This window comes from Dipodomys merriami, unplaced genomic scaffold (assembly GCF_024711535.1).
Source record: "Dipodomys merriami isolate MVZ:Mamm:240054 unplaced genomic scaffold, mDipMer1.0.p SCAF_2, whole genome shotgun sequence".
Taxonomy (NCBI): Eukaryota; Metazoa; Chordata; class Mammalia; order Rodentia; family Heteromyidae; genus Dipodomys; species Dipodomys merriami.
Genome location: NW_027203381.1, coordinates 103,731,529 through 103,757,671, shown reverse-complemented (window position 1 = coordinate 103,757,671; position 26,143 = coordinate 103,731,529). Strand labels below are relative to the sequence as shown.

Sequence of the window (26,143 nt, the reverse complement as noted above, 5' to 3'; positions counted from 1 at the left end):
GGTTATAGTTTCACAAAGACAAAAAGCCATGCAAGAGTACAGAAGATGGCCATCTCTGCCAAGATGTTAGGCCTCCACAGAAACTAAACCTTCCAACATCTTCATCTGGAACTGGCAGCTCCCACGACTATGAGAAAATAAAGCACCAGGGAACCAGTCTGCAGTATTTTGTTAAGAGATCTTTACACACCAACATAAATACTCTAGATGAAGTTACTATGGCCAAGGTAAATGGCACTCAATCTATTTAAAAAAATAAAATTACATAAGGAAGTATCCATTCTGCACCTGCAAGCAATCAAGTTTTTGTTTTCTGGGGATGAGTGGATCCTAGAGGAGTTGACAAATCTGAATCACAAAACAAAAATATTAAACTTCTGGAAAATCAGACACAAAAAGAGTAAACCCATATTCTATTAAATCTAAGATGAAATACTAAAACAAAATCACTTCCTTGAAGCGACTAATAAAAGAAATATGAGAAAGCCCCTAATAAAGAGGATCAGAAGAATGTATGGAAATCAGAAAGCATCAATTAAAATTGCATGAATGCTACCAATAATTTTATCAAAGGCAGAAGTGCTCGGCCTTAAGGAGATGTCAAAATTTTATTTAGGAATTGATAAAAGCTCATACCACTTGAAGTTTCTGAATCTGAACTCTGAAGGTAGGGTTCAAGAATTTTCCTTTCTGTTGTATTTTCAGATTCTGCTAAAACTTTTGGGTAAGAGACCATACCTTGACAGCGAATAATTTTGTTATTGGTTATTACAGTGAATGTGATCAATGTGGGAAGGGTCACATAGATTCATTCAAAGCTTCTGGTCTCCTTAAACTATAAATTTAGAAGCAGTTCCTAGAAGTCAAGTTCTATCTATTTGGATTTGACCCTGTATTATTTCAAATGAAATTTTTTTTGGGGGGAGAGAAAGTTCCAATAATTCAAACAGTGTAATAGTTATTTAAAGTCAAATGTTCATGGACAACAGAACTATGAAATTCTAATTCTTAAATTACTAGCTATGTTACATTTAATCCTGCAAATTATATAAAGAAATACCACATACTTCATCTTAAAACTAGATTAAGAACCAATAAATATAAGAACCAATAAAAGTAAGTTGTATCCCCAGGCTTGGAAATAGTTTACTCCTTTAAATCAATTAATTTAGATTACCAGATTTCAGATTCATTACTAAGAATCAATAACCTAGTTTTAAAGTACAATGTAAAGATATGCCTTCCAAAGGATTAATTTGCACTTAATAGTTGAGCATGTTTGTGTCTCAGCAGTCAATTATAAACAAACATGAACTAACTTACCACTGTGAGGATGAAGATACCTGTGAAGTTTTTAGATTTTTTTCTTTAAAACAAAACCAACCACCATTGAAAACCAATGCAATATTCTGCTCATCAGAGAAATTAAACTCCAAACCAAAACACATTGTGATAAACTATGATGAGCAAAATGAAACTTAACAACAGGACTGGAACAAATTCTTCATAACTATCAGATTAGCAATGCAATGATATCTTTATAAAGACTATCATATAATAGATGAATATTTCCTCTTTCACTATAGGTCTTCTTATGAGGCACTAATTAAAAGCCTTAGTTTGGTGATGCTAAAACACACACATAACATGATGCATGTTGTGTGTGTATGTATATAATCTGCTAACACAGCATCATTTATACAGAAATTTTTATAAGTTCAAAAAAAGATGTCATGATTAAAGGTTACGTAGTTACCTTTAAAGAACTGATTTTGATTTTCATTCACAATACTTCATTAATCTTAAAACAGAAGTTCCATTTACAGGACTTTCTATAGCTTTGTTTTTGGAAAAAAAATGAAGATACTTATAGCTTCTAGTAGTTAAACAATATCAATTTCATTTCACAGCATTGATTAGTAGAGAACATTTTCAATGAAAGTGGTATACAATTTACAAAAATACAATAATTATATAATGCTAACATTGTCCTCCATTATGAAGAATATACATGGTGTACATATATATGTACATGTGTGTATATAGATATGCACACATAGATAAGTTATACAAATAATCCTTATTCAAGTGCTTTATTCATGTTTCATTTGAAATAATCACTTTACTATATTATTTGTAAAAACATAAAAGGTCAATCTAAGAAAAAGACTAAAAACTTCCATGTAGCTTGACTTATAAATCAGTTGCTACTTTCAGTGAAAACTTGATTCAATCAAAGTAGGTTTTAGACTCCATTTAAATTCAACAACTTGGTTAAAAATATAGCCAAAATATTATGTGCCAAATAGTAAATTGTCAATATGCTACCAAAACAGCAAAATAAAAAGACTGTATAAGCCACTCGATCTAACATCAATCCCAAGGCCAAGTTCATAATATACCTGCTTGCAGACACGTAGGTAGCCATAAATAAAACTTTATTCTTTCATTTCATTTACAAGCTATCAAATAATTATGTATCATACAGTGTTGAACACTTAAATGGCTTAGTCATGGAAATATCCAGACTGCAATGAAAGCTGTTGATAAAGAAAAGATGAAAGCGAAGTAATACTGTAATAGAAGGGTGGCAAAAGAAGTTTTGCCATAATGAAAGCAATTGGGTTGCCATTTTTCATCAGTTCTGGTTAAAACGAAGTCTGAGTGCCATGCAATTCTCAGCTTTATTGTGTGTAGTCTGGCTAAAGTCTGTATAGACATTTTGTCTTTTGCAGTTATTAAAATAAAAAAGTTAAAAACTATAGCAGCAACAAGCAAACCCTGTGACAGCAAGGCAAGGGTTAAGAACTAAAAAAAGTTTATACAGTGCGTTTAAGGAAAGAGTGCGCTGTTTATCTTCCATCAGCAGGCGTTCGACTGAGGGACAACATGATTCGGGCAAATCGCTCACAGAGTTCATGTGTAGAATATGAAGGTAACTTCGGGGGCTCATGGAAACCTTTAATCTCTGAAGAGCAGTCAAGCAGTTTTGGAAGAAAATCTGTCAGCTTTTCTTGGAGATTTGCTGCAAATAAAAACAATTCGATGAATCAGGCACTGGGCTCTTGCCTGTAATCCTAGCTACTCAGGAGTAGAGCTGTGGTTGAAGTAGCAGAGCTCCATTCTGGAGCGAAAAGCTAAGGAACAGTGTTCAGGCCCTAAGTTCAAGTCCCAGTTCTGGCACATACACACACAAAATTAGATGCATCTTAACAGCAAACTTACCAAGTGATTATCTGCAATGTGATTCATTTTGAACTACTTAAATTAACTGCCATGCTTTAATAAATATTACGAGAATAAATGGCAATAGCACTGTGTAAAAAATATTATGCAATACAAAATTGACAAAAAAAATAACTATATCCTAACTATTTTCATCCTCATAACTCAGATACCTACTAGCATTAAACTTACATTCCATTTCTTGTCCTAAGTAGGAACACCATCGATTCCTCATATCTTCCACAGCAAGTATATCTTTCTCCTCCATCTCATCCACCAATAACAGAGGCAAAAATGGAACAATAAATTCATTCATGATAATCAAGCCATTGTTTACTTCTCGATCCTCTCCAGATTCAAATAGTTCTGCAGCTTGCTCATTTAATTTCTTAATGCAAAAGAAATGACCAAATGTTATTCTTAAATGAAAAAGATCGTTTTACTTCCTTTTGTAATTAAATAAAAGAAACTGTAAGATAGCAAGGTGAATTTGATTACTACCAGCAACAGAGTAAATAGAATATAAAAAATACAAACTATTCTATCACCAAAAATTTGCAGAGTAAAAGCTATTCATGTAAGAGCAACAAAAACAAAAGCTAACATAGTAAAATTTTAACCAGCTAATACTCCTTTTCAAAAATGATAAAGAAAATATACATTAAAATTATGTAACCTAGATTTCTCTCTCAACGAAAACATTTCACCACCACAACTACCTGGTGTTTTAAAAAGTACTCTTCAGGCATATAACCAAATTGTAAAGGTTTAAAAGACATTAAACATTCAATATCTTTTTTTGTATTTGTTTTATAAGAAAAAACTACAACTTTAGAATTCACAATATGGAACAGAGTAAAGTTAAAAATTAACTAAGAAAAAAATAAAAATAAGAATTTTTAAAGGAGTCTGTGATTATATGACATTTACTCATTCAAGGATCACCGACAAAGTATTCTTGATATCTAGTTATGTGAACTCGAATAAAAATTTTTACATGTAGTTCAATACATAGTGAAAAAATTTGAATCAAGAACTATGAGCAGGTGCAAGATAGATAAACAAAAAGATACTATATCACAAAGAACTGTTAGACATTATGCATGCTGAGTAAACCACCATTTGCGAAGTCTCAGAAAATCTATTATTTGCTTTCTAAAATATTTCCTCATGAACTATGCAGTACTTTCTTGCCTACCAGAAAAGGAATGGTAGCGTGATGATAAAATCTAACTATATAATGAAAATAATCTGGTCTCATTTCAAGAGCATTTCTGGTTTATCAAGGAAGTATTTGATATCCATAAAGGAAGATTTTTGCCACTCTAGGGGAACAGACTCAGTGTTATAGTCATTACCACAATACTTACTCCATTAGAGTTTAGAATCACTCACTTACACATGAGTCTGGAAAATGTACCCAATGTATGAAAGAAACCAAATAAACACATGTACACTGAACTGGACTTACTAGTAAACATTCTCTTCTATAATGTGATATCAACTCTTCATCATGTCCTCTGTATGGGCCCTTGGACAAGAGCTCTTTGTTATTCTGGTAAGCACAGATAAGGAACAGCAAGGAATCTATATAACTTAAAAAATTAAAGACAATGTTAGAATTTCTTTTCTGTAAAAACATTCACATTTTATAAAGCATTTGGTGTATACTCTTAAATTTGAAACATTATGTACTGACTTCCCCAAAGCATCTTTTGAACAGCAACACCTTAAGTTATGCTTTAAATGAAATTAAAACAGTAGCTAGGAAATAAAAACTGGGAGAGAGGCTCATTACTGAAGAAGGCAAAATGGTCATTCTATGTTATTTTGTTACTTCGTTTTCTCACTATCTTCCAGTTGCACTCACAATTTAGATTGATGTGAAAGCCTACCATGTACTTGTTTAACAACACAACATTTTTTAATGAAACAAAGATCAGGTTTTTTTGTTTTATAATCACAAATATTGTTTGGTTCATGCAGAGACTCCTTAGTCTGAGCAAAGTCTTTAAACCTAAAATGTCATATGTTCAACTAGGTCTAAAGAATAGGTGTAAAAGTGTTTAACAAAATATTATGTTTGTATCTAAAATAATTATCTTTACAGGCTTTTAAGGAGTAAGGAGTCATATTTATAAGTGAAAGATAAAAAACATATTAAGATATCTCCTTTTTCATTTTTCTAAACCTTAATCAATTAATGATTATTATCTTTACAGAGATTAATAGAGGAAAAATATAACATCTTAAACAGCAAAAGAGTAGAGAAACATTTGTTTCCAAACCTGAGCCTAGATGGCCAATCAGTGTTAATGTTTATGATTTACTTCATATGCTCAGAGAGAAGATAAATCTACATTACAAAATGCAAACTGCTATATTATTTGAAAATTAATATACACATTTATGACAAATTAATTATGTATCAGACACTAATTTGATAAGTTTAAGTATTTTTTTGAAAATACTTTTCCAGGCATTTGGTTTTCATAAAACTTGTGTGAAATTTTATTTTTAAATTGCATGATTATGTCAATAAATAAATCCTCAACTAAAGGTCTTTCTTATGAAAAACAGGGATGATTTTAAGTGTATAATTGTGGTAGTCAATATATCATTGACCTATGAATCTTTTGTATCATAGCTGTTAGTTTGCAATTCAAGATCTCTCTTGAATTACACTTTTGGCCTGATAGAGCTGAGTCCCCTCCCTGAGGATAGTCTCAGTTCTGCACTGAGATGGACAAATAGTTTTTGTCAACCTTTAAAGTTCTTACAAATACATAAAATTCAGAGTAAAAGCCAACAGTCCAGTTACCATTCATTTGAAACAAAATATGCTTCTTTACCTTCCACTCTACTACTGTTTCAAAAAATATTTCATTTTACTGTTCAGAAACTGACATGGCTTCAGTTACATCTTTATAAATATAAGACTAACACAAGATTTCTACATAGTAGCTAAAAAATTAAAAATAGCATTTCTTTTAAAAATATTTGATACCATTATAAATTTTGTAGCCAAGTATCCCACTATAAAAGACATTGACTATCCTAGAATACTGACATGTTTAACAACTGTATATTGAAACCAATAAGCTCATTATGTAATGGAAAACATTCTTCTAAGTTATGCAATTGAAAAAAAAAACTAGGAAGAATTATAGTGTAAGCCAGGCTTTTAGTTAAACAATTACTTTCATCTTTTAAGTGTTTATTGGGTAAGATATATGAATACATTTTTTGAAGACACTGTGCAATTATGTTGCCCAACCTGGTTTCATGGCTTAGAGTACATTTGGCATGTATTTTATTCTATTTTATTTCACTCAACATAGTTGTCTCTATTTTAATTTTTCTCTCCATAGTTGAAAGTTAACATTAAAGATATCTATGTTAAGAAATGTGTAGAGAAATAAATATATGTAAACTAGTAATTAGAATGGTAAGCAAATCAAAATCCATCCTTTTCTTAACTATACATAATAACATTAGTTAAATAAGAAGTTCTTTCAAGATTATGCATAAATAGAAATCAATTTAAAATGTGTTTAAAAATCACATTACTTTGAGATTTTCTATACATATAATTTACACGGTTCTTGAGATTTCAGAAAAGGTACAATAGGTTTTCTACCTCTGACTTAAGTTTACTCAAAGTATAAAAGACAACCGGGTTGAAGGTAGATGTTAGGGAATATTAAAGAGTTCTCTGTGCTTGGAAATCAGCTCCTCTAATCCCAAGCAAACTCAGTAGTTTTTAAATCGAAGCCTATTTCACCATAAACTCTTACTATAACATTTGAGAGCTTATAAAAACACAGACACTAGCTGGGCATGATGGTATATATCCATAGCCCTATCACCTTGCTAGGCGGAGGGAGGAAGATCTCTAGTCTGAGGCCAGCCTAAGCTACATCGCCAGATACTTTCAAAACACAAAACAAAACAAACCCTCAATGGATAAAATTATAAAACCAAAACAATGCCAACAAAAGAATTTGCTCATCTTGTAGATTTAAAATAAAGCAATATATTTTATGTTGGGCATATAAGAACTATTTATTCTAATTTTCAAATATTCTATAACTTAACATAGTTTTACAATGAAATGTTTATTAAAATAGGCAACAAAAATAAAAATAAATATTTTGAGACTTTTTTTTCTATTAAGTGAGATCATAACTGAATCGTTTTGGCAACAGCTATAGTCTCAAATTGTAAAGTGCTGCTTAGCCAAAACAAAGTCCTAAGCTCAAATCCTAGCTCATCAAGATACATTTTTGTTGTTTTGCCGGTTCTGGGGCTAGAACTCAAGGCCTGAGTGCTGTCCCTGAGTCTCTTTTTGCTCAACACTACCACTTGTGCACTACCACTTGAGCCACAGTGCCACTTCTGGCTTTTTCTGAGTAGTTTATTGGCAGTAATAGTCTCACGGACTTTCCTGCCTTGGCAGACTTCAAACCATGATTCTCACATCTCAGCCTCCTGAGTAGAAGATTACAGATGTGAGCCACATCCAGAGCCCAGCAATAAACAGTTTTAAACAAAATGGTTTAGTTCTTCTTCTTTTTTGTTTTTAATATTTATCCACTAAGCTTTACCTTTCTCTTTGAAAATTTTCTAATCCAATTATGAGATACATAGTGGTTTCCCTGAATTTCTTATAATCTTGATGCCACTCCTGTAGTGAAAACAAAAATATAATGAATTATTCACAAGGTAACTCATAGTTATGACTATCCAATTCAAGAGAAATGAAAATTTCAAAATTAAACTATATAACTCATATTTTCTGGCAGACCAGTTTTTTCAAAAAATATCAAGCACTGAGAAGTTAAGCAATAAAGATATAACTAGAAAATTAAAGATGCAAAGTCAAGGTAAGTCATTTTTCTTTCCATCAAAACTGCCTTCAGTGACTGAACAAGTTTACTCTCCCACCAACAATGCAGTAGGCTTCCCTTTTGGCCACATCCCCTTCAGCATCTGTTGTTATTAGATTTCTTGATTATAGCCATTCTAACTGGGGTGAGGTGGAATCTCAATGTTGTTTTGATTTACATTTCTGTTATGGCTAGAGAGGTTGAACATTTCTTCATGTGTCTATTGGCCATTCTTATTTCCTCTTCAGAGAAGTCTCTCTTTAAGTCTTTAGCCCACTTATCAATCAGGCAGTTGTTTCTTTTGGGGATTTCTGGTTGGGGGACTTAAATTTTTTGAGTTCTACATGGGTTCCCTTATTTGCAATAACTAGTATATGTCTAGGACAAGCAGAAAAGGTCAAAAGCTATGTACATATGACCGTATAAGATGATACTAAACAAAATGAACCCCAAGATAGGGACAACAAGGAGTTTTATCTTTCTTGCTGTTGTTTATAATGTACGGTATGATTTTTTGTTTCTTTGGTACGTTCTTCCTCCATAGTATAACCCCTGGTGTCACTGTATTTGGTTCTGGTGCCCTGCATCTTGTATACACATTTTTCTGATTTGGGGAGGGGAAGGGAAGTAATAAAATGCAAAACAAGGATACAGGTTGACCCAATGTAACAATGAGATGTACAAGAAACTATGTTGAAAATGAACTTTACAACTTCGAGGTGGGGATGGGAGAGAGAGAGGAGTTGGGGAGGTGAGAAGAAAAAGGATGGTAGGGGAAAAAAAAGGAGGGGTAACAATACTTGATAGGAAATGTACTCATTACTTTACTCATGTAACTGTAACCCCTCTGTACAGCATATTTACAATACAAATGTATTTAAAAAACTGCATTCAATATACATTTATATTACTCACACACAGCAATTTTATAGAATATTGTTTATCTAAAATGCTTGGGACCAGGAGTGTTTCAGATTTCAGTTTTCAGATTTTGGAATATTTGCTCAAAAAAAAAAAAGACAGACAAAAAAAAAACAGTTTATCATCTCTAATTCAAAAATCCAAAATCTTTCATTCTCTAGAACCCAAAACTTTTAGAATATCATGTTGCCACTTAAATACTTTTAGATGTTAGAGTATTTCAGAAAATTTATCTCTCTCACATTGAAAGAAGGAAGTAAATTTATTACTTCAATGTGCATAAAAGTTGAAATGCTTAGTAAATGTTATCATGTATTTATTTACTTTTGTTGAATGCATGGTATCCTCAGGTGCAGAACATTTAAGATATGGTGACCGGGGGACAAGTCAACAAAATTAGGATTTATTAATTTATTTAAAAAATTTTGACTAAAGAAAACTAAAATACAATATATAATTAAAATCCAAACTCATTAAAAAAATAAAATTTGAATGGTAAAGCTTTTGTAAACCTTAAAATAAAAACATGATATGATAAAAATATGATCTTGCTTATAAGCTATCTTACTAAATCATTTTTACTCTCAATTTTAATTTTCAAGGCAGAATTTTGATGTTTTTATATCTAATAAGATAGGCAAAACTGCAGCTTTAATAAAGAAAATTCAAAATTAAACTGCTCCTGTGGGATATCAGAACTGGCTTAGAAGTTCTGAGACGGCAAAGTTTCCCTGTGAAAGGATGAGAGAAAAAAGTTTTGGCTGTATAGGCCGTGCAGTCTCTGCCAACTAAGTGTTAGTGGGCAGTCAACGGTGGCATGCAAACCAATTTCTATATGCCAATACACTTTATTGACAAAAGCAGGCAGTGAGTTACAGCTAGTTCACAGGCCAAAGTTTACTGACTCTTGAACTTAGAAAGATGGCAAGGAAAGACAAGGAGTATGAGGAATCCAAAACCATGTTACTTAAATATTCACACGATTTAGTGAACTATAGTTAAAAAGAACATGAGGTTTCAAATTTAAAAAATAGAAGAGAGGCAGATTTCAGTCTTTTGAAGCATCCAGGAAGACTGCAGAATTACATCTAAGTAAAAATCAAGTCCCAGGCATGTAAATCCTGAGGGAGGAGAAGCATAAGATGAAACCATTATGAACGGCACTATGAGTTAGGACCATTATCTGCTAAAAGATTGGCTTGCTCCTCATGTCCATAAGGAACCATATTCTTTACATCTTTGGTGCCACACCATGTATACTAATCAGAGCTCTGTGGTCAATGTATTTCCTTTATGAGTTAATAAAGCCTAACTTCTAGACAGCTTTAGGCAGAAATCTTTCAAAAATGAAATAGATCTGATAAATAAAGTGAGGAAAAAATCCAGTTTTACTTACGTCCCAGAATCCCTTAATGAAAAGCATTCTTATTGTTAATGGATTTGCTTCCGATATTTCTGGCACATGTTCAGCATTACTCTCTGGCTTAAATCCAGTTAATACATGCAAAAGGTTGAGAAGAATGCTCTGCATATATATTAGGCTCTCAATAAATATTAGATGCTACCATATGAAAGCAGTTTCAAAATTAACAGTATGATGTTATACTCTTAATTAGAAAAGTTGTTTTTAAAGGTATATAAAAATTAAAAAATCAAAACACAAAATCCCTTTGGGTTTTGAACTTTTTAGCCTAGATACCACTATACCAAATTAGCCCTAAATCATTTACGAAAGTATTAGTATCTCGGGCGTGATTTAGACATTTAATTCTTATTCATCACCCATGACTCATTCAAGGTTATGCTGAAACAAAAGGAGTTATCAGTGAGCTGCAAGATACCTCAACTGAGAGTTCAAGTTTTCAAAAGTATATTACCTCATATTCCTCCATGTTTACTTCCTCCGGTTTTATCATTTCAAGTTTAGCTTGAGCAACTTTCATGATATTATGACACCTTCAAATAAAAGAAAATATATTTCTAAATTAAAATTCAAAAAAATTAAAAATATGTAAAACTAAACTACTAAAATACACATAAAAATAAAATCTACTATATCTGAACATATTTTTGAGATAACTTTCAAATAACCTGAAGTGGCAAATATGACTTATTAAAAAAAACTTGGGAGTGACAAAGAAAATAAGAGCGTAATTCTAATTCCAAGTTACTATGTTATATTAACATATGCCTTTGAAACTCTAAGCTCTATTAAAACAGTTTACATAGACAAAAACTAACCATGTTTTTATTTTATTGTTTCTTTTCTTCTTTTTTTATTGTCAAGGTGATGTACAGAGGGATTACAGTTACATAAGGTAATAAGTACATTTGTTGTCAAACTTTTTACCCCTTCCCTCATTATTATCTGACTTTCCCTCCTCCCCAGCCCCCCAACCCAAGTTATACAGATCATTTCCGACACATTGTCTTGTGAATATCACTGCTGGATTGGTTTCCCCCTTGTCCTTTGTCTTACCATTCTGTTGTTCACCTTCCCTTCCCTGATTCAGATAAATGTATAAGTAATATCATACCAAAATCAAATACAGTTACAACAGGGGCTATACCATAAGGGAAGAACATACGAAAGAAACAAGAAATTACATAGTACATTAAAAACAACAATGTGGTACACACACACACACACACACACACACACACACACACACACACACACACACACATACACACACATACACACACACATACATACATACATACATACATACATACATACATACATACATACATACATACATACATACATACAATGGAATTCTATGCTTCCATCAGAAAGAATTGATACTGCCCCATTTGTAAGGAAATGGAAAGACTTAGAAAAAATCAAGTAAGCCAGACCCAAAGAAACATAGGTTCCATGGTTTCCCTTATTTGTAATAAATAGAACATGTCTAGGGTAATCTTAGCAGATGAACACAAAAGCTCATTAGCTATGTACATAAGACCATATAAGATGATGCTAAGTAAGCAAAATGAACTCCAAGACATGGACACAAGAAGTTTTTCTTTGTTGTTTTTAATCATGTTTTAAATAACATATCTCTATTAAACAAAGCAAAGAGACAGTGTTTCTTCTTTTCCCTTGAAATGGGATTATTTTGAAATAGTAAATAGTTCAAAATGTCATATCAAAATGCCACCTCATGTCAGGTAAAAATAGAAAATTTTGATGAATGTTATGATTAGACTCATATAGTGAGAGTCCTCATCAATTGTACTGCTGAGTCCTCTGAAGTGATATGTATTAAAATAAGCTATATTCATGCTGTGACTAATATAGTCAGAGCCAGCATTTATTGAACACTCAACTAACTGCCTACTACATATTTTCAAAATCACGTATTTGTATTATTTTATTTAATTCTAAATTTTACAAGAGACATACGATGAGGCAGCAACTGATCCCAGATGGTCTGTTTCCCTCATATTTTCCTCAAATACATTTTTCAACTTCAGTATTTTAGAAGCATTTAAGAAGATAATCATGTATGTATTTCACAATTTAAAAATTAGGATAAGGAGGGTTGGGTGTGGGAGGGGCGGGAGTGGAGGAAGGAGGATGGGATGGGAGGAGGCTACAATGCTTGGTAAGAAATGTACTCATTATCTTGCCCATGTAATTGTAACCCCTCTGTACAGTATTTTCACAATAATTGTTCTGGATACTAAAATAACTCTTCAAAATCTTTTGAAACTTAAGCTGCATAGTAAGAGTTCATTTACTGTTATCAAACAAATTTTAATTAATTTTAAAATTTATTTATTGTTGGTTGCAGGGCTTGAACCCAGGGCCTGGGCATGTCCCTGAGCATTTTTACTCAAGGGTAGTGCTCTACCACTTACGAGCTACAGCTTGACTTTTGTGGTGGTTAATTGGAGATCAGAGTCTCACAGACTCTCCTGCCTGAGCTGGCTTTGAACCGTGATCCTAAGCTCTCAATCTCCTGAGTAGCTAGGATTACAGGTGTGAGCCACCAGTGCCCAGCTAAAATTTAATTTTTAATGTGTGGAATTTTTTAGTAGAAAATAACTTTTGGTGACCCAAATTAATTTAACTATTATAAGTGCCCTTAATGTCAATGCAAGCTTAATTATTTTGTTTTCATAAATGAAGATAAACTTTTCTTCAGTGATTCTCCAGTGTATTCCTCTGAGGTTTTATTTGAAAAATAAAATTTCGACATGTTGTAGGCTTGTCACAGTTGGGATATTATTGCTATCTATCAAGTGGAGATCAGTGACACTGCTAAGTATCCTACAGTCATGTCAGGTCCACACAACACTATTTACTGACTTGAATTATCTGAATTTAAGGTTGAAAAATATTTTTTTCTCTAAATTACTGAGAGTGACCTTTTGACTTACAATTAAGATATAGTAAAATTATCAAAATTATTTTCAGTTTACACTTTAAAAGGTCATATAGACTTCAGATAAATTATACTGTATTACTCTAACTGATATCAATTGCAGTGGTACATTTATTAAAATTTTGTATGAAAACTAAATAAATTATATTTGAGCTTTGAAAAGGGACAAATGGAAAATATGAATTAGATAGTTTACCTATCACATTACCTTTCATCGAAACTCAAATTTCTGTCTCCAAATTGTTCAAGTAGGGTTTTCTCAATGATTTTCTTTGGAGCCTGGTTCTGGATGAAGTATACTACTACATGATGTAGACGATAATCTGTCTCTGGTGGGGTGTCTTCCTGGGCCAACTTAACCAATCTTGTATACTCCAACTTAATGGCCTATAAAATATAACAAGAATGACAATTTTAACTAGTTATAATCCCTTAGAAACCTTTAAAATTACAATTATAATACTTGTATTCAAATATGTCTTCATTTTAGCATACAACAAGTACAGACAACTAAGAATGTTCCGTATTTTACTTTCGAATAACTTTCTGAATAAGTGGTCACAAAGACCCTTCCTTATCACATCATTATTGTATATTTATTTCTGGCTTCAACACAGAAGTGACAAAATACTACATTTTGCTTATGATGTAACTAATCCTGTAAATTTTACCAAACCATCGTCAAAATCTATATAATGGCAACATGCAAGGGATATACTAAGTTCTCACTTGCTACCTTTCTCGCATCAGTTTAGGTATCTAAAGTTTAGAGCTGATATAATTACCTAGCATACCTTAAAAGCATAGTTAGCTTACTATAATTATCTTTTAAACAGTCTACAAATAAGCATGAACTAGAAAACCCTGAATTGCAAAATGATTCTTTGATGCTTTCACAGTATATAGGTTTTATTACTGTGGTTACAATTATTACATACTGTTATTATTGTTACCTTCCTATTTGTTTTCCTTTAGAAAAACAAGCATCTCAGAATAAGTAATTAGTTTGGAAAATAAGTATTTTTGTATTTCCATATATGAGCAAAATCTGTAAAGTATATGACTATAAAACGCTAGGCTTATACATCAAACACTCATTTACCCATGTAGCACACACAATAAAGACAGCACTTTTGAAACTTTCCTCTACATTAGGCTTACGTCTATAGTCTAGACTACAAAACATTTTGAGATACATAAAAGATAATGTTACAAGAAACTATTCTATGAGAAAGGTGGGGATTTTTTTGGTGGGGAGGGGGGGTACTGGGTTTCAACTGAGGGCCTCATGCTTGCTACACAACAACTCTAACCACTTGAGTAAATTTTAGTTCTCTTTCAGATTAGGTTTTCATGCTTTTCCTCAGTCCAGCCTCAGACTACAGTCCTCATACCTCCACTTCCTGAGTATAATTGAGATTAATAGGTATGCCTTCACTATGCCCTGCTTGTTTTATGATATAGATCCTAGCTAACTTTTGTCTTCAAACCACAATCCTCTTATTAAGTACACTACCACAACACCCAGAAGAAAAATTTTGTTCAATGTATGTATTCCTTAAGGACTTTATGTAGCTGTGTTCAACTGGAGGTACAAAATACAACTATTCAGTCTCATTTAATGTTACTCTTCAAACTGGACATCTTTCCACTGTGATCTGTGTACCCATAAATGCACATCCCCCGCCCCCCGGCCGCCCCAAGGTTCTCAACAAATATCCTCTCATTTATTCCCCATCTATCCATGGATGACCCACCTGGTTAGCGTAGTCATGTCACTTTTATGAAACTCCTCTTCTGCATAGAATTTTGTTCTACATTTCTAAAGTATGTCATAATATCATTTTCTGAATTTTTCTTATAAACACATTGGAACATCAAATACATAAGCATATAGAATATTGGATTCAAAAAGTTATGTATACCATTTACTAACAGGTTAAACAAACCATATACTATTCTAAATCTTCATTCTCTTATTTGTAGTTATAAGAGTATGTTTCAAAATGTCCTATCATTTAAGATGCCAAGAAATGAAAACAATTTAACCTTCTTAAAGTTTCAGAACAAATGAAATAATATTCTTTGATTCTTATGCAAAACAAAGATGAAACTTAGGAACTTTAAAATGTTATCCTAATATGGAGCCAAATTATCCATGAATCAACTGACTTAGCATATTTAATGTTTACAAAACCCTCCAAGGAGATAAACAATCAACATAAATATCTACACATAAAATATTTATGAGAAGGTACTGACTCTCACCAAAAAGAACATACATTTTAAAAATGGATTACACTTTTAATGCCATTTTGCTAGACAACCACCAATAAGAGTTAAAACTAGCAAATCCACTTGAAGGTAATTTGGTAGTTTTACCAATAGAAGAATTTATAAACACTTTGAGTTGTCAATTATATTCTTCTATATATATATATACACACAATGGCCAATAATATATATGTAAGAATGCTTGCAACAATATTGGAAGTGACCTAGATACACAGTAATGGACAGGGCAATGATGAATTTAGTAAAAGCTTAACAATTTTCAAGTATTTTTACGTAAAAACATAATGTAATTGAGCTCCATATGGATTATCTCATTTACTTTTCAGATGTCTCCTTTAGAAATAGAAACATTGGCTCTCATAACTTAATAAACCACCTTAAGTCACACAATTATCTAGTAAGAAAACTAAGACTGAAATCTGGGTACCCAACCACAGTGTTCTTCCTGGTTTGTAGCTGGTTTAAGAAGGAACTTCCTTGCCTAGAGCATGAACAGGTTTGCTGAGATACTGATCCCATCAGCCCATTTAGAAGGAGGGAGCACTTAAGTGCATCACTGATGGACATATACATGATTATTTTATACTTGGCAGAACATGGGAAAAAGGTAAGTAGGATGCTCTTCTATGCAGATATTTAACTATATTTTGGTAATCCCAATAGGAAATAATAGAAGTGCAATAAATCTATAAAGTCTGATATAAATAATTATGTAAATTATATTATATGAAAAAAGAACCCAAGAAAAAGAAGCAAACAAGTCAAATAATATCATTCTACTTCTTGAAATTATGAGTGCTTAAATGTAAGTCAAACTTGTTTATCTTTCTTCCTGTGTAAGAAACAATATTAGAAGCTAATTGTACAAGTGAGAGATGCGAGAAAACCATTTATAATCTATGTTTTGGTGTGTGTAGTTTAAATGTCATTTTCCTAAGCTTTCTAGATTCCAGCTCTTTTCTCATTTTGTGTACTACTTATCAAGTTGCTTCTTCATCATACTGATTATAGTTCAAATTAATGTTTGCCTCCCCACTAGAAAACATTCTTATGACCAAAACTCACCCCAAATTATCCTCGCTACAGCCACTAGATTTAGGACAATATCTTGTATATTTTGTCTAGCAATTGTAGGATGGGAAACTCTTACTGTTTATGAGGATAGACACTGTCGTGGGAAGAACTGTAAAAGTGCTCTTATAATGGATTGATAACTCTTCCTAAAGCAAGTCCATTTACCAAGACACATGTTTTATTCTCCAACACTTTTTTTTTAAAAACCAATTACAGTGCTGAGAGTTTCACTGGATGCTTTTAACACCAGCAAACATACAGTGCTTTGGAAAACTGGTATGGAAGTCATTTTTCATATTCCTCAAATACTTATAAACCAAACTATTCTGGAATCCAATGATACCACATTTGGGGCATTTATCTGAAGGATACAAATCCTGCACACTGAATTTCCATGGAAGCACTATTCACTACAGTCAAATATATGCTAATGGCCAAGATAATCTATATTCAATAAGTGGACCAAGAAAATGTGTGTATGTATGTTTGCATACATACACAGTGGAATTGTATTTATGCACCACAAAGAATAAAGTAATTTGCAGGAAAATGGATGGACCCAGAAAAAATCGTATTAGGTAAAGTAAGCTAGTAAAGAGTGCATGGTTTTCATGTATATATTAGATATATATAATATATATATATCTAATTTATACCTAATATATATCTAATATAATTATATATATTAGATATACAATCAAAAAGCCAAAAGTATGGCTTTTACAGCAGTGAAATTCCTTGTCATAACCCTTTTTTGAACAATTAACATACAGTTTAACAAAATGATTATCAAGAAGCTGAAAAAGGTCTTGAATGTGAGGGGTCAAGTTAAAAGAAGAGAAGCAAATATACTCTTAAGACTCAATGTACATACATAAACATGAAACTAGTAACCTTGATGAGACTAGTGGGAAAGGGACAGGTAAATGCAGCAAAAGGATACCAGATGTGACTAATCAGGATACATTTACACATAAATGGACACATTTATGGAAAGTGGAAACCCACTTGTCCCACTATTTGGAGGAAAAAAATCTAGTCTTATCTTACTTAATGCATAAGAAATTCCTTGTGCATTAAGAAACACTTTCAAGCACAGAATTGAAAAGCTTTCCCTCGAAGTCCAAGAGTTATGTGCAATAAGTCTAAAGATTTTTTGTGAAGTGGCAAGAACAAAATGTGAGATATCATTTTCCATTAACTTAAATAATAACAAAAAGAATAGGAAGAAAATAGGGAGACAAAAGCAACTTTCATGTCAGATGTTGTGTACGTATCTTATGAATTAGAACTGAATAATGACTAAAATGAACTGCCAAGAAAAAGAAGCCAAAATGAGACAGAGACAGAGAGAGAATATAAGAATGAATAAGTGAGTTCCTAGGTGCTAGTAGCTATGTTACAGGAGTAAAAGAAAACAAATCCATATAAGTATGTCCATAAAGCTCTAGGAAAAGGCTTCCCCAACAAGATAAAATTGGTAAAGGTTAAATAAGAGACGATTTAGAAAACCATACAAACCAAACTAGGAAATGACTAACTTCAAGAAGATGAAGGCCAAAGAGAAAGAGTGATGTTTGTAGCTTGGTTCAATGCTGTGCAATACATGCAGTAATAATACTACAACCTTCCCCAATCCTTCCCTCTTCCCTTCTTTTCCTGTCTTTCTTTTCAATGTTTTAAAACTAGATTTTTAGCATTTCAATAAGATCTTAATAAGAGGATGATTTTGTCCTGGAACTAGTGTACCTAGAAGTAGTTTTGTATAGCACTTCAAGTACATATTCTAGAAAACTCTCAGTCCTAGGCATGTCAGACCATTGTATACGGAAGAAGTGGTGAACAGATAATGATGTACTCTCACAGTAATACACTGACATATATTGTCAGGGATAGCAAGCAAAATCTGTCAAATGTCACTCTGCAGCTTATAGTTTCAAGCTCCCTGGGCTAGTTGAAATGATCTATTCTATCGATTTTGACAATTAAAGTTGTATCAACTATAAAAAAGTGATTACACTAATCTTAGAAAATTACAAAATGTTCATTGAGATAAGCTATTGTACACAAAACTTTTATTTTCTATGTTATGTTTTGTAACAGTGGTGGGGATGAGGAACTTTTAGAAGACCGGTCTAGATAACTGAAAAGTATAGGAAATCAAGAGATATTTTGAAGCCGGGTGCCGGTGGCTCTCACCTGTAATCCTAGCTATTCAGGGGCTGAGATGGTAGGACTGCAGTCCAAAGCCAGCCTGGGAAAGGAAAGTCCATGAGATTCTTATCTCCAATTAACCACCAGAAAACCAGAAGTGGCGCTGTGGCTCAAGTGGTGGAGCATTTGCCTTGTGCTGAAGAGGGACAGTACCCAAGCCCAGGGGTCAAACCTCACAACTGACAATATACATATTTATTTTTTCTTGATTTTTTAAATATCAAAAAATTGTTTAGTTAAAACACAACATGAAGAAGTAATAGAAAAGGTGAGGATGTGTGGCAAATCTAAATGATAATGTATGAGGAAACATATGTGGTACTTCATCTTATAAATATGTAAATAAAATAACTTAGGTTGGGTGCCAGTAGCTCACATTTGTAAGCCTAGTTATTGAAAACACTGAGATCTGAAGATCAGATTCACATATAGCATTGGTACAAATCTGAGATATTCTTACATCCAATTAACCAGCAAGAAGCTTGAACTGGAAATGTGTCTCAAGTGGTACATCACAAGTCTTGAAAAGAAAAGCTAAGCAACAGTGTGAGGCCATGAGTTCAAGTCCCAGTACCAGCACCAACAAATAAATAAATAATGAAAATATTGAAAAGTGCTCATATTAATTGGGAAAAGGTGTGATCACAGAATAGTGAAGCAGGCTGATTGTCTTATATGCATGAACCAACTAGGCTATTACAAATTCAATGGGCAACAAAAAAGATTGAATAAGAAAAAGAAACAAGATAATAAATGAGCAATTTGTTTCAGAAATTTTTAAATGAATAAATCAGTTTGCTGTCAAATAACGTAAGCAATAAACAGCTATGACCATAAATAGTTGTTTCTATAATTGTTCATCAATACTGTTATTTCCTTCAAATATAAATATCAATTCAAATTTGTGGTAATGAACCAGAAGCACATTATAGTAACTTAGGTAAAATATTTTCATTTTCTTAAATTATCTAAATTCAGAGAAAAGAGTTCTGGATCATGCATATAAGAAACAGCCCCAGAATTTCAGGTGGTCATGGCTAATAGAGGAAAAGAGAAATTATACAGGAAATGAATCTAAGATGTTATTCCTTAGAAAGGCAAAGGCAAAGTTCAAAAACATAAACACCACAGGAAATAGGAGAACAGAGGGAAAATGGAGTGAATAATTCAAAATTAGGAAGAGTGAGGGAAGTGGTGGGTAGCGGAGGGATGGGTAAGAATGTTGAGAGGGGAGACACTGTTCAAGATGTATTCATAAACTGCTTTGTTAAACAGCAACTCCTCTGTACAAGTACTTAAAGGTAATAAACATTTAACAAATTTCATTGTATGAACAAAAAAGACATTAGGACATATTTCAAATCAGGAAAATAAAATGAAAATATTAATAGTACCTTAAAGAACCCTGCTTCAGGACCACACCTGTCATACACATTCCTGGATTTACCTATGGCCATGATAATACCTTGCATATTCGGTGTCATCATGATCTGCCACAGGAATTTAAAGTAAGAGGTTTTGAATGGTTAACATACAAAAATTTAAAAATCAAAACAATGTCTTTCCATGCAAGTTAAAACACCACTTGGTTTCCACTGCTTATGAATCAAATGTAGCCTTTATTAAATAGCAAATGTTATCTGATGTGCAAGTAAGCATCTTTCAGAATCATCCATACAAGGCACAGGTGACTCAAACAGTGCCTTCATGCAAACTGCAAAAAGGCATCTTCTTTAAACTGTAGACTTTTTTGGGGGGGGGTCAGTTGTGGGGGCTTGAACTCTGGGCCTGGGTGCTGTCCCTCAGCTCTTCAGCTCAAGGCTAGCACTCTACCACTTGAACCACAGTGCCACTTCTGGTTTTTCTGATGGTTTATTGCAGATTAGAGTCTCACAGACTTTCCTGCCCTGGCTGGCTCTGAACCGCAATCCTCAGATCTCAGCCTCCTGAGTAGCTAGGATTACAGGTGTGAGTCATTGGTGCCTGGCAATTCTAAAGTTTTTAAAGGCACTTCCTTCTAGACAAATCAGAACAATCTCTGCCCTCTGAGAGAACTTAGAAGCCTCAAGGGTTGGTGATCTCAGAAAAAGCTAAACTTTAACCTCAGTTCAGCCCCCAGGTTAGGAGTCCCTGTAAAACTATAATGTGCATCTATTAGCACCTGTCTTGTACCCATGACTTACTCTAAAAACATTCAACACACATGCACAGGTAAACTATCATTCTAATAAATTAAGACAATGACAACAAACACAATTCAGCCAATAACCAAAGAATTAGCACAAAACAGTATGTTAAGTGATTAATAACAGATCCACTTAAAATGCTAGGAGGCTTATTAATGCAAGCAATTAATGCCTAACAAATAATTTTTATTACTAAAAACTTGCTGGTTTCTATAATTTTTGAGAACCAACATTGCAAGAAAGTAGTGAGTTGGAATAATAAAGAAATATTATGTACTTAATTTTTGTTTTTATACTAAGTGTTCAGAGCTGTTTATATTTTAAAATATCTACAAAATTAAATAAAGCACTCTGAAGGTACCTTATATCAATCAAAAGATTGTAGCCACTACTTCTGACTCAATGAACGTATTATTCATAGTTTTAGTCTGGAATGTACAGTGATAGTTGTCTACATGTGTCTAAAATCTAAGTAAGAAAACATTCTGGTAAGTTCTTATTTTACAAATCTACTTTTTCTTTAAATAGCCATGTTATCTTACATTGCACAGTAATATTAATGATTTTGTAATGTTTTTGATTTTGATGATTCACTTTTATGTAATAGTCTTACATAATTAAGTTGGGGGAAGTTATTTTAAAAATTATACAAGCATGTATTTTTAATTCATACATTCACTCACACTCACACTTTCCTCTGTCACACACACACACACACACACACACACACACACACACACACACACACACTCCATTTTTTATCCACACATCCACAAGAGCTAACAAAGGACATAGATCATCAAGTCACTCAATTATCCTAAAGGAATTGCCTCCTCTGCTGTTACTGTGCAGAAATTGCTTTACTGGCCTTCTCTCAAACACATAAAAGGGAATCATTTGAAAAAGCTCAAGAGAGGGCTGGGAAGTTGGCTCAGTGGTAGAGCGCTTGCCTTGCATGCCTGAGGCCCTGGGTTCGATTCCTCAGCACCACATAAGCAAAAAGGAAAAAGCCAGAAGTGGCACTGTGGCTCAAGTGGTAGGGCACTAGCCTTGAGCTGAAGAGCTGAGGGACAGTGCTCAGGCCCAGAGTTCAGGCCCCACAACTGGACCAAAAAAAAAAAAAAAAAGAAAAAAAGAAAAAGCTCAAGAGAAAGGTATAAAGTGAGTGGAAAATAATCCAATGGACCAAACAATAGATCACTTTCATCTGGATTTTGAAGAACTCTTGTGAGAACTAACATACCTCCAGAATATATGAAAAACTACGTAGATGAGAATAGAGATAGAGATGAATTAAGACAGAGGCACCACAGTGTGTGAAACACCACAAGGTATAGTCACGTGGAGAAATGCCATTCATGATCACAAGCAGAGGCTGTAGCAGCAAAAATATCATGTGTCTATCTTTTAATCATGCTTTAGGATGATCTACCTGGTAGAGAATAGTAGGCAACTTACAAATAAATTATTTAAATAAAACAGGAAAAATATTTTAAAATATTTTAAAATGCAAAATAGTCTGTTGTGTGTCTATCAACCTGAGAGTAAACTGATCCTATTTTCGTGTACAATAATTCTTTTAGTATACTCCATTGCTTTCTACTTTGTTTTAATTTATATTCAAAGTCATGTTAGTAATTGGTAAGAGAATTTTACACTAAGGGTGGCAAAGCTGTATGTTATGCAGCAAGACATCAAGTGTGAGGGTGTAGGCATGCCTAAAGTGCTTGTATCAAACAACAAACATTAAGAATGGTGCAGAGTGATAAAATAAAGTACCTCATCGTCATACCCCCCCTCCTTTGATTCAATCATAAATTTGCCTACATGAGGAATCGCCACCTCTACAACTTGCTGGTTAGAAGGTGGTTGGCTTGTGGTAGTTTCAGGTTTCTGTAGAAGAAAATCATTAGTATGAACATTAGAAAATACAATAATGAAAGCACCAGCTTTAAGTGCCTGGATTCTCACACCTTTTTTTCTTTTTTCTTTTTTTTTACAATGCCTGAATTTGCTAAGTACAAACTTAAATTGAACATTGGAAGCAATTTTTTAACCAAAGTAATACAAAATCTACACGCTGTTCCGCTGCATCCAGCACACTTAAAAATAGTATTTCAGTTTTCCTTCAAAGCATCAGAGGCTCTACTTAAAATTATTGAAGTTAAAAATAAATACTGAAGATGAATTTCCTTCTATTTATTCAGCTGGAGTTTTATTTCAAACCAAAATTCCAGTGACACTCAAAAGTTTGTCTTGATATTTTAATACAAGTAAGACTATACTTTCCACAATCTCATCAAGAATAAGAAGAATTTTCTTAGTAGGACTTACTTTTTTTTTTGTCAGTCATGGGGCTTGGGCACTGTCACTACGCTCTTCAGCTCAAGGTGAGTGCTCTACTGCTTGAGCCACAGTGCCACTTCCGGTTTTCTAGTGGTTTAGTGGAGATAAGAGTCTCATGGACTTTTCTGCCAGGACTGGCTTTGAACCGTGATCCTCAGATCTGAGCCCCCTGAGTAGCTAGGATTACAGGCATGAGCCACTGGTACCCGGCTAGGACTTATTTTCTAGTATCCTTTCTAGTAATCAGTTGTGTCTCCATCCAGTTAATATCCATTCTCTATTGTGTTTAACTCATTCTGAAAGCCTACAAGATTTCAATACAGTGCATTTACATCTTAAGTATTCAGTGAATTCAGAAGTACTAAGGCAAGTGTCAAAAGTTTACATGGTGCTTGGAATCATCTTGCATAGGTTATTCTAATTTGTAGTGGGCTTCAACATGATTATTCTTAATTCTGATATAAAACAAAGAAATTTTATAACAATGGAGGGAATGTTAAATGTTAAATAAATAAATTCATGGCCAAGGCCAGTAATTAATGCCTCTTCTAAAAGAACTGTTATCTCTTTAAAAGAAAATGGTTATTTTCATACTGCTTTTAAAAATGGTGTTCTTATTTGTGTGACCCTTTAACTTTTCATGGGGAAATAACTAATCAGCACTGTTTTGTGATCATGAGAGGTAATATTCAGCTAAGCCAGTATCTAGAGCATAACAGTTGCTTTATAAATGATAAATGATAGGCTTTACCAATGTCACTATACTACTCTAAATTAATTATACTTATTTAATGCTGACTAATATTACTACCAGATTCTATAAAGATGTGCTTATAACTATAGATTGCAAATTCTAGCATGTAAGAGAGGAAATATTAGCTAGTTCACCATTCACAAGAATCAAAGATAAAATAGAAATTAAGAAATCTTACAGGATTTTTGGTGATAAATTTCGAACTAGAAAACAAATCTAAACTACTACAATCCTAAGAACAGAAAATGGAAACTAAAGCAAACTGGGAAATAGATGACTGAGAATATTTAGGAAATGCATAGGACCTGGGGGTAAGGGGAGCAATTTGAGAAATGTGTTATAAGCCTAAGTAGTTGCTGTCAAAGAGTTCCAACAACATTAATGTTGAGGAATTCTATGGATGTAAGTTGAGGACAGGAAGACAATTCATCTATATCAAGCTTTGAAACACTTGGAGACTACTTTCTGTTGCTCTAAGATTGGAACTTAATATATAGTTTACCAAATTTGGAATAGTAAGGAGTAATAAATTCACTATCAAATTTAGATACATTAAGATGCAATTTTTCACATAAACAAGGGTTCACTAAAGAAAAATACATGTTTATTTTTCCATTATTTTCAGTCTTTATATGAGCACATTAAGAAAGGGTAAGCTTGAGAACAGTTTTTAAAAGTTCCTCAGTAAGGTAAAAAAAATATGATAAAGAATTTTACTAATTTTCTAAATCCCACTAACTATACAATTTTTTTTAAGTGTTCTCATAGTCAGGTGCTGGTGGCTCACACCTTTAATCCTAGCTACTCAGGATGCTAGATCCCAATTCAAAGCCAGCCCAGGCAGAAAAGTCCCCGTGAGACTCTTTATCTCCAATTAACCCCTCAAAAACTAGAAGTGAAGTGGTAGGTAGTCTGAGTACTAGTCTTGAGCAAAAGAGCTCAGGGACAGTGCTCAGACCCTGAGTTCAAACACCACAACTGACCCCTCCCCCTCAAAATAAATGTTCTCATAGGAAGGTAGCTATAAAGTCACAGAACTATAATCCCTTTGGCCACCTTAACATGTCATTCTTTTAATAAAATTAAACTATGAAAATCTATTCTAAGGAAAACACTTGAAAATACAGATTTTTATTTTAACAGCTTATTTATAATAAAAGTAAAAAATGTGAACATATAAATAAGTATACAACAGAATGCTTAAGCAAACAATAATTTAATTATTCAATGAAACATACTCAGCAGAATTTGTTTAGTTTACAACATCAGGAGACATTATAAGATTAGCGAAGAAAAGGCAAGACATGAAATTTTATATGCAGTAATAACTCAACTACAAAAATAAATTCAAGAATTGTATTTACAAGTAAAGATGGAAAAAAAAACAAACCAACATATTGACAGGAATGGGTGCTAGGATCATTGAAGGTTCTTTCTCCAAGTCTAATTCTCTGGATTTTGTTAATAACCTAAAGCATTCCAAATAATATAAAACACAAAGCTGCTTAAACATTTCAATGCTGCCTACAGTTTCCATCAATCTAAGATTTACAGAATATTCTTATATTTTAACGTTGGAAAATAAATACTATATATGCAAAATATCTAGGACTAACGTAACAGAAAAATTACTTCTTTGTCCCACAATTATCTCCATTTATCTCCATTTTTGAGACTTAGGCAAGCAATACCTGATCCTAAATATTGAAGACTTAATTTAGCTTCTATCATATATTAACCTTCAATGAAAATAAAACACCATATAAAACTGTGACCAGGCTATTAAGTAATAATGAGATCAAGGACCACAAGGTATTCTTACTAGCCAAAGATAGAAAATTTAAA

The 26,143-nt window shown here is 33.0% G+C and overlaps 1 protein-coding gene across 3 annotated transcripts in view; it reads right to left on the bottom strand.

Annotated features, from left to right (window-relative positions):
* Positions 1 to 2,421: 2,421 nt before the first annotated feature.
* Positions 2,422 to 26,143, bottom strand: part of Usp25 (ubiquitin specific peptidase 25) — a 104,664-nt gene continuing 80,942 nt past the window's right edge. For 2 of the 3 annotated variants that reach the window (XM_070030491.1, XM_070030492.1), the window contains 8 exons: positions 22,978 to 23,091; positions 20,407 to 20,502; positions 13,638 to 13,816; positions 10,913 to 10,991; positions 7,833 to 7,912; positions 4,697 to 4,820; positions 3,418 to 3,613; positions 2,422 to 3,025 (listed from right to left, as the gene is read on the bottom strand). In XM_070030491.1, the coding sequence (XP_069886592.1) occupies positions 2,853 to 3,025; positions 3,418 to 3,613; positions 4,697 to 4,820; positions 7,833 to 7,912; positions 10,913 to 10,991; positions 13,638 to 13,816; positions 20,407 to 20,502; positions 22,978 to 23,091 (1,041 nt within the window). In that variant the 3' untranslated portion in view covers positions 2,422 to 2,852. The remainder of the gene's footprint in view (positions 3,026 to 3,417; positions 3,614 to 4,696; positions 4,821 to 7,832; positions 7,913 to 10,912; positions 10,992 to 13,637; positions 13,817 to 20,406; positions 20,503 to 22,977; positions 23,092 to 26,143) is intronic. The other variant, XM_070030493.1, reaches the window with a different exon arrangement.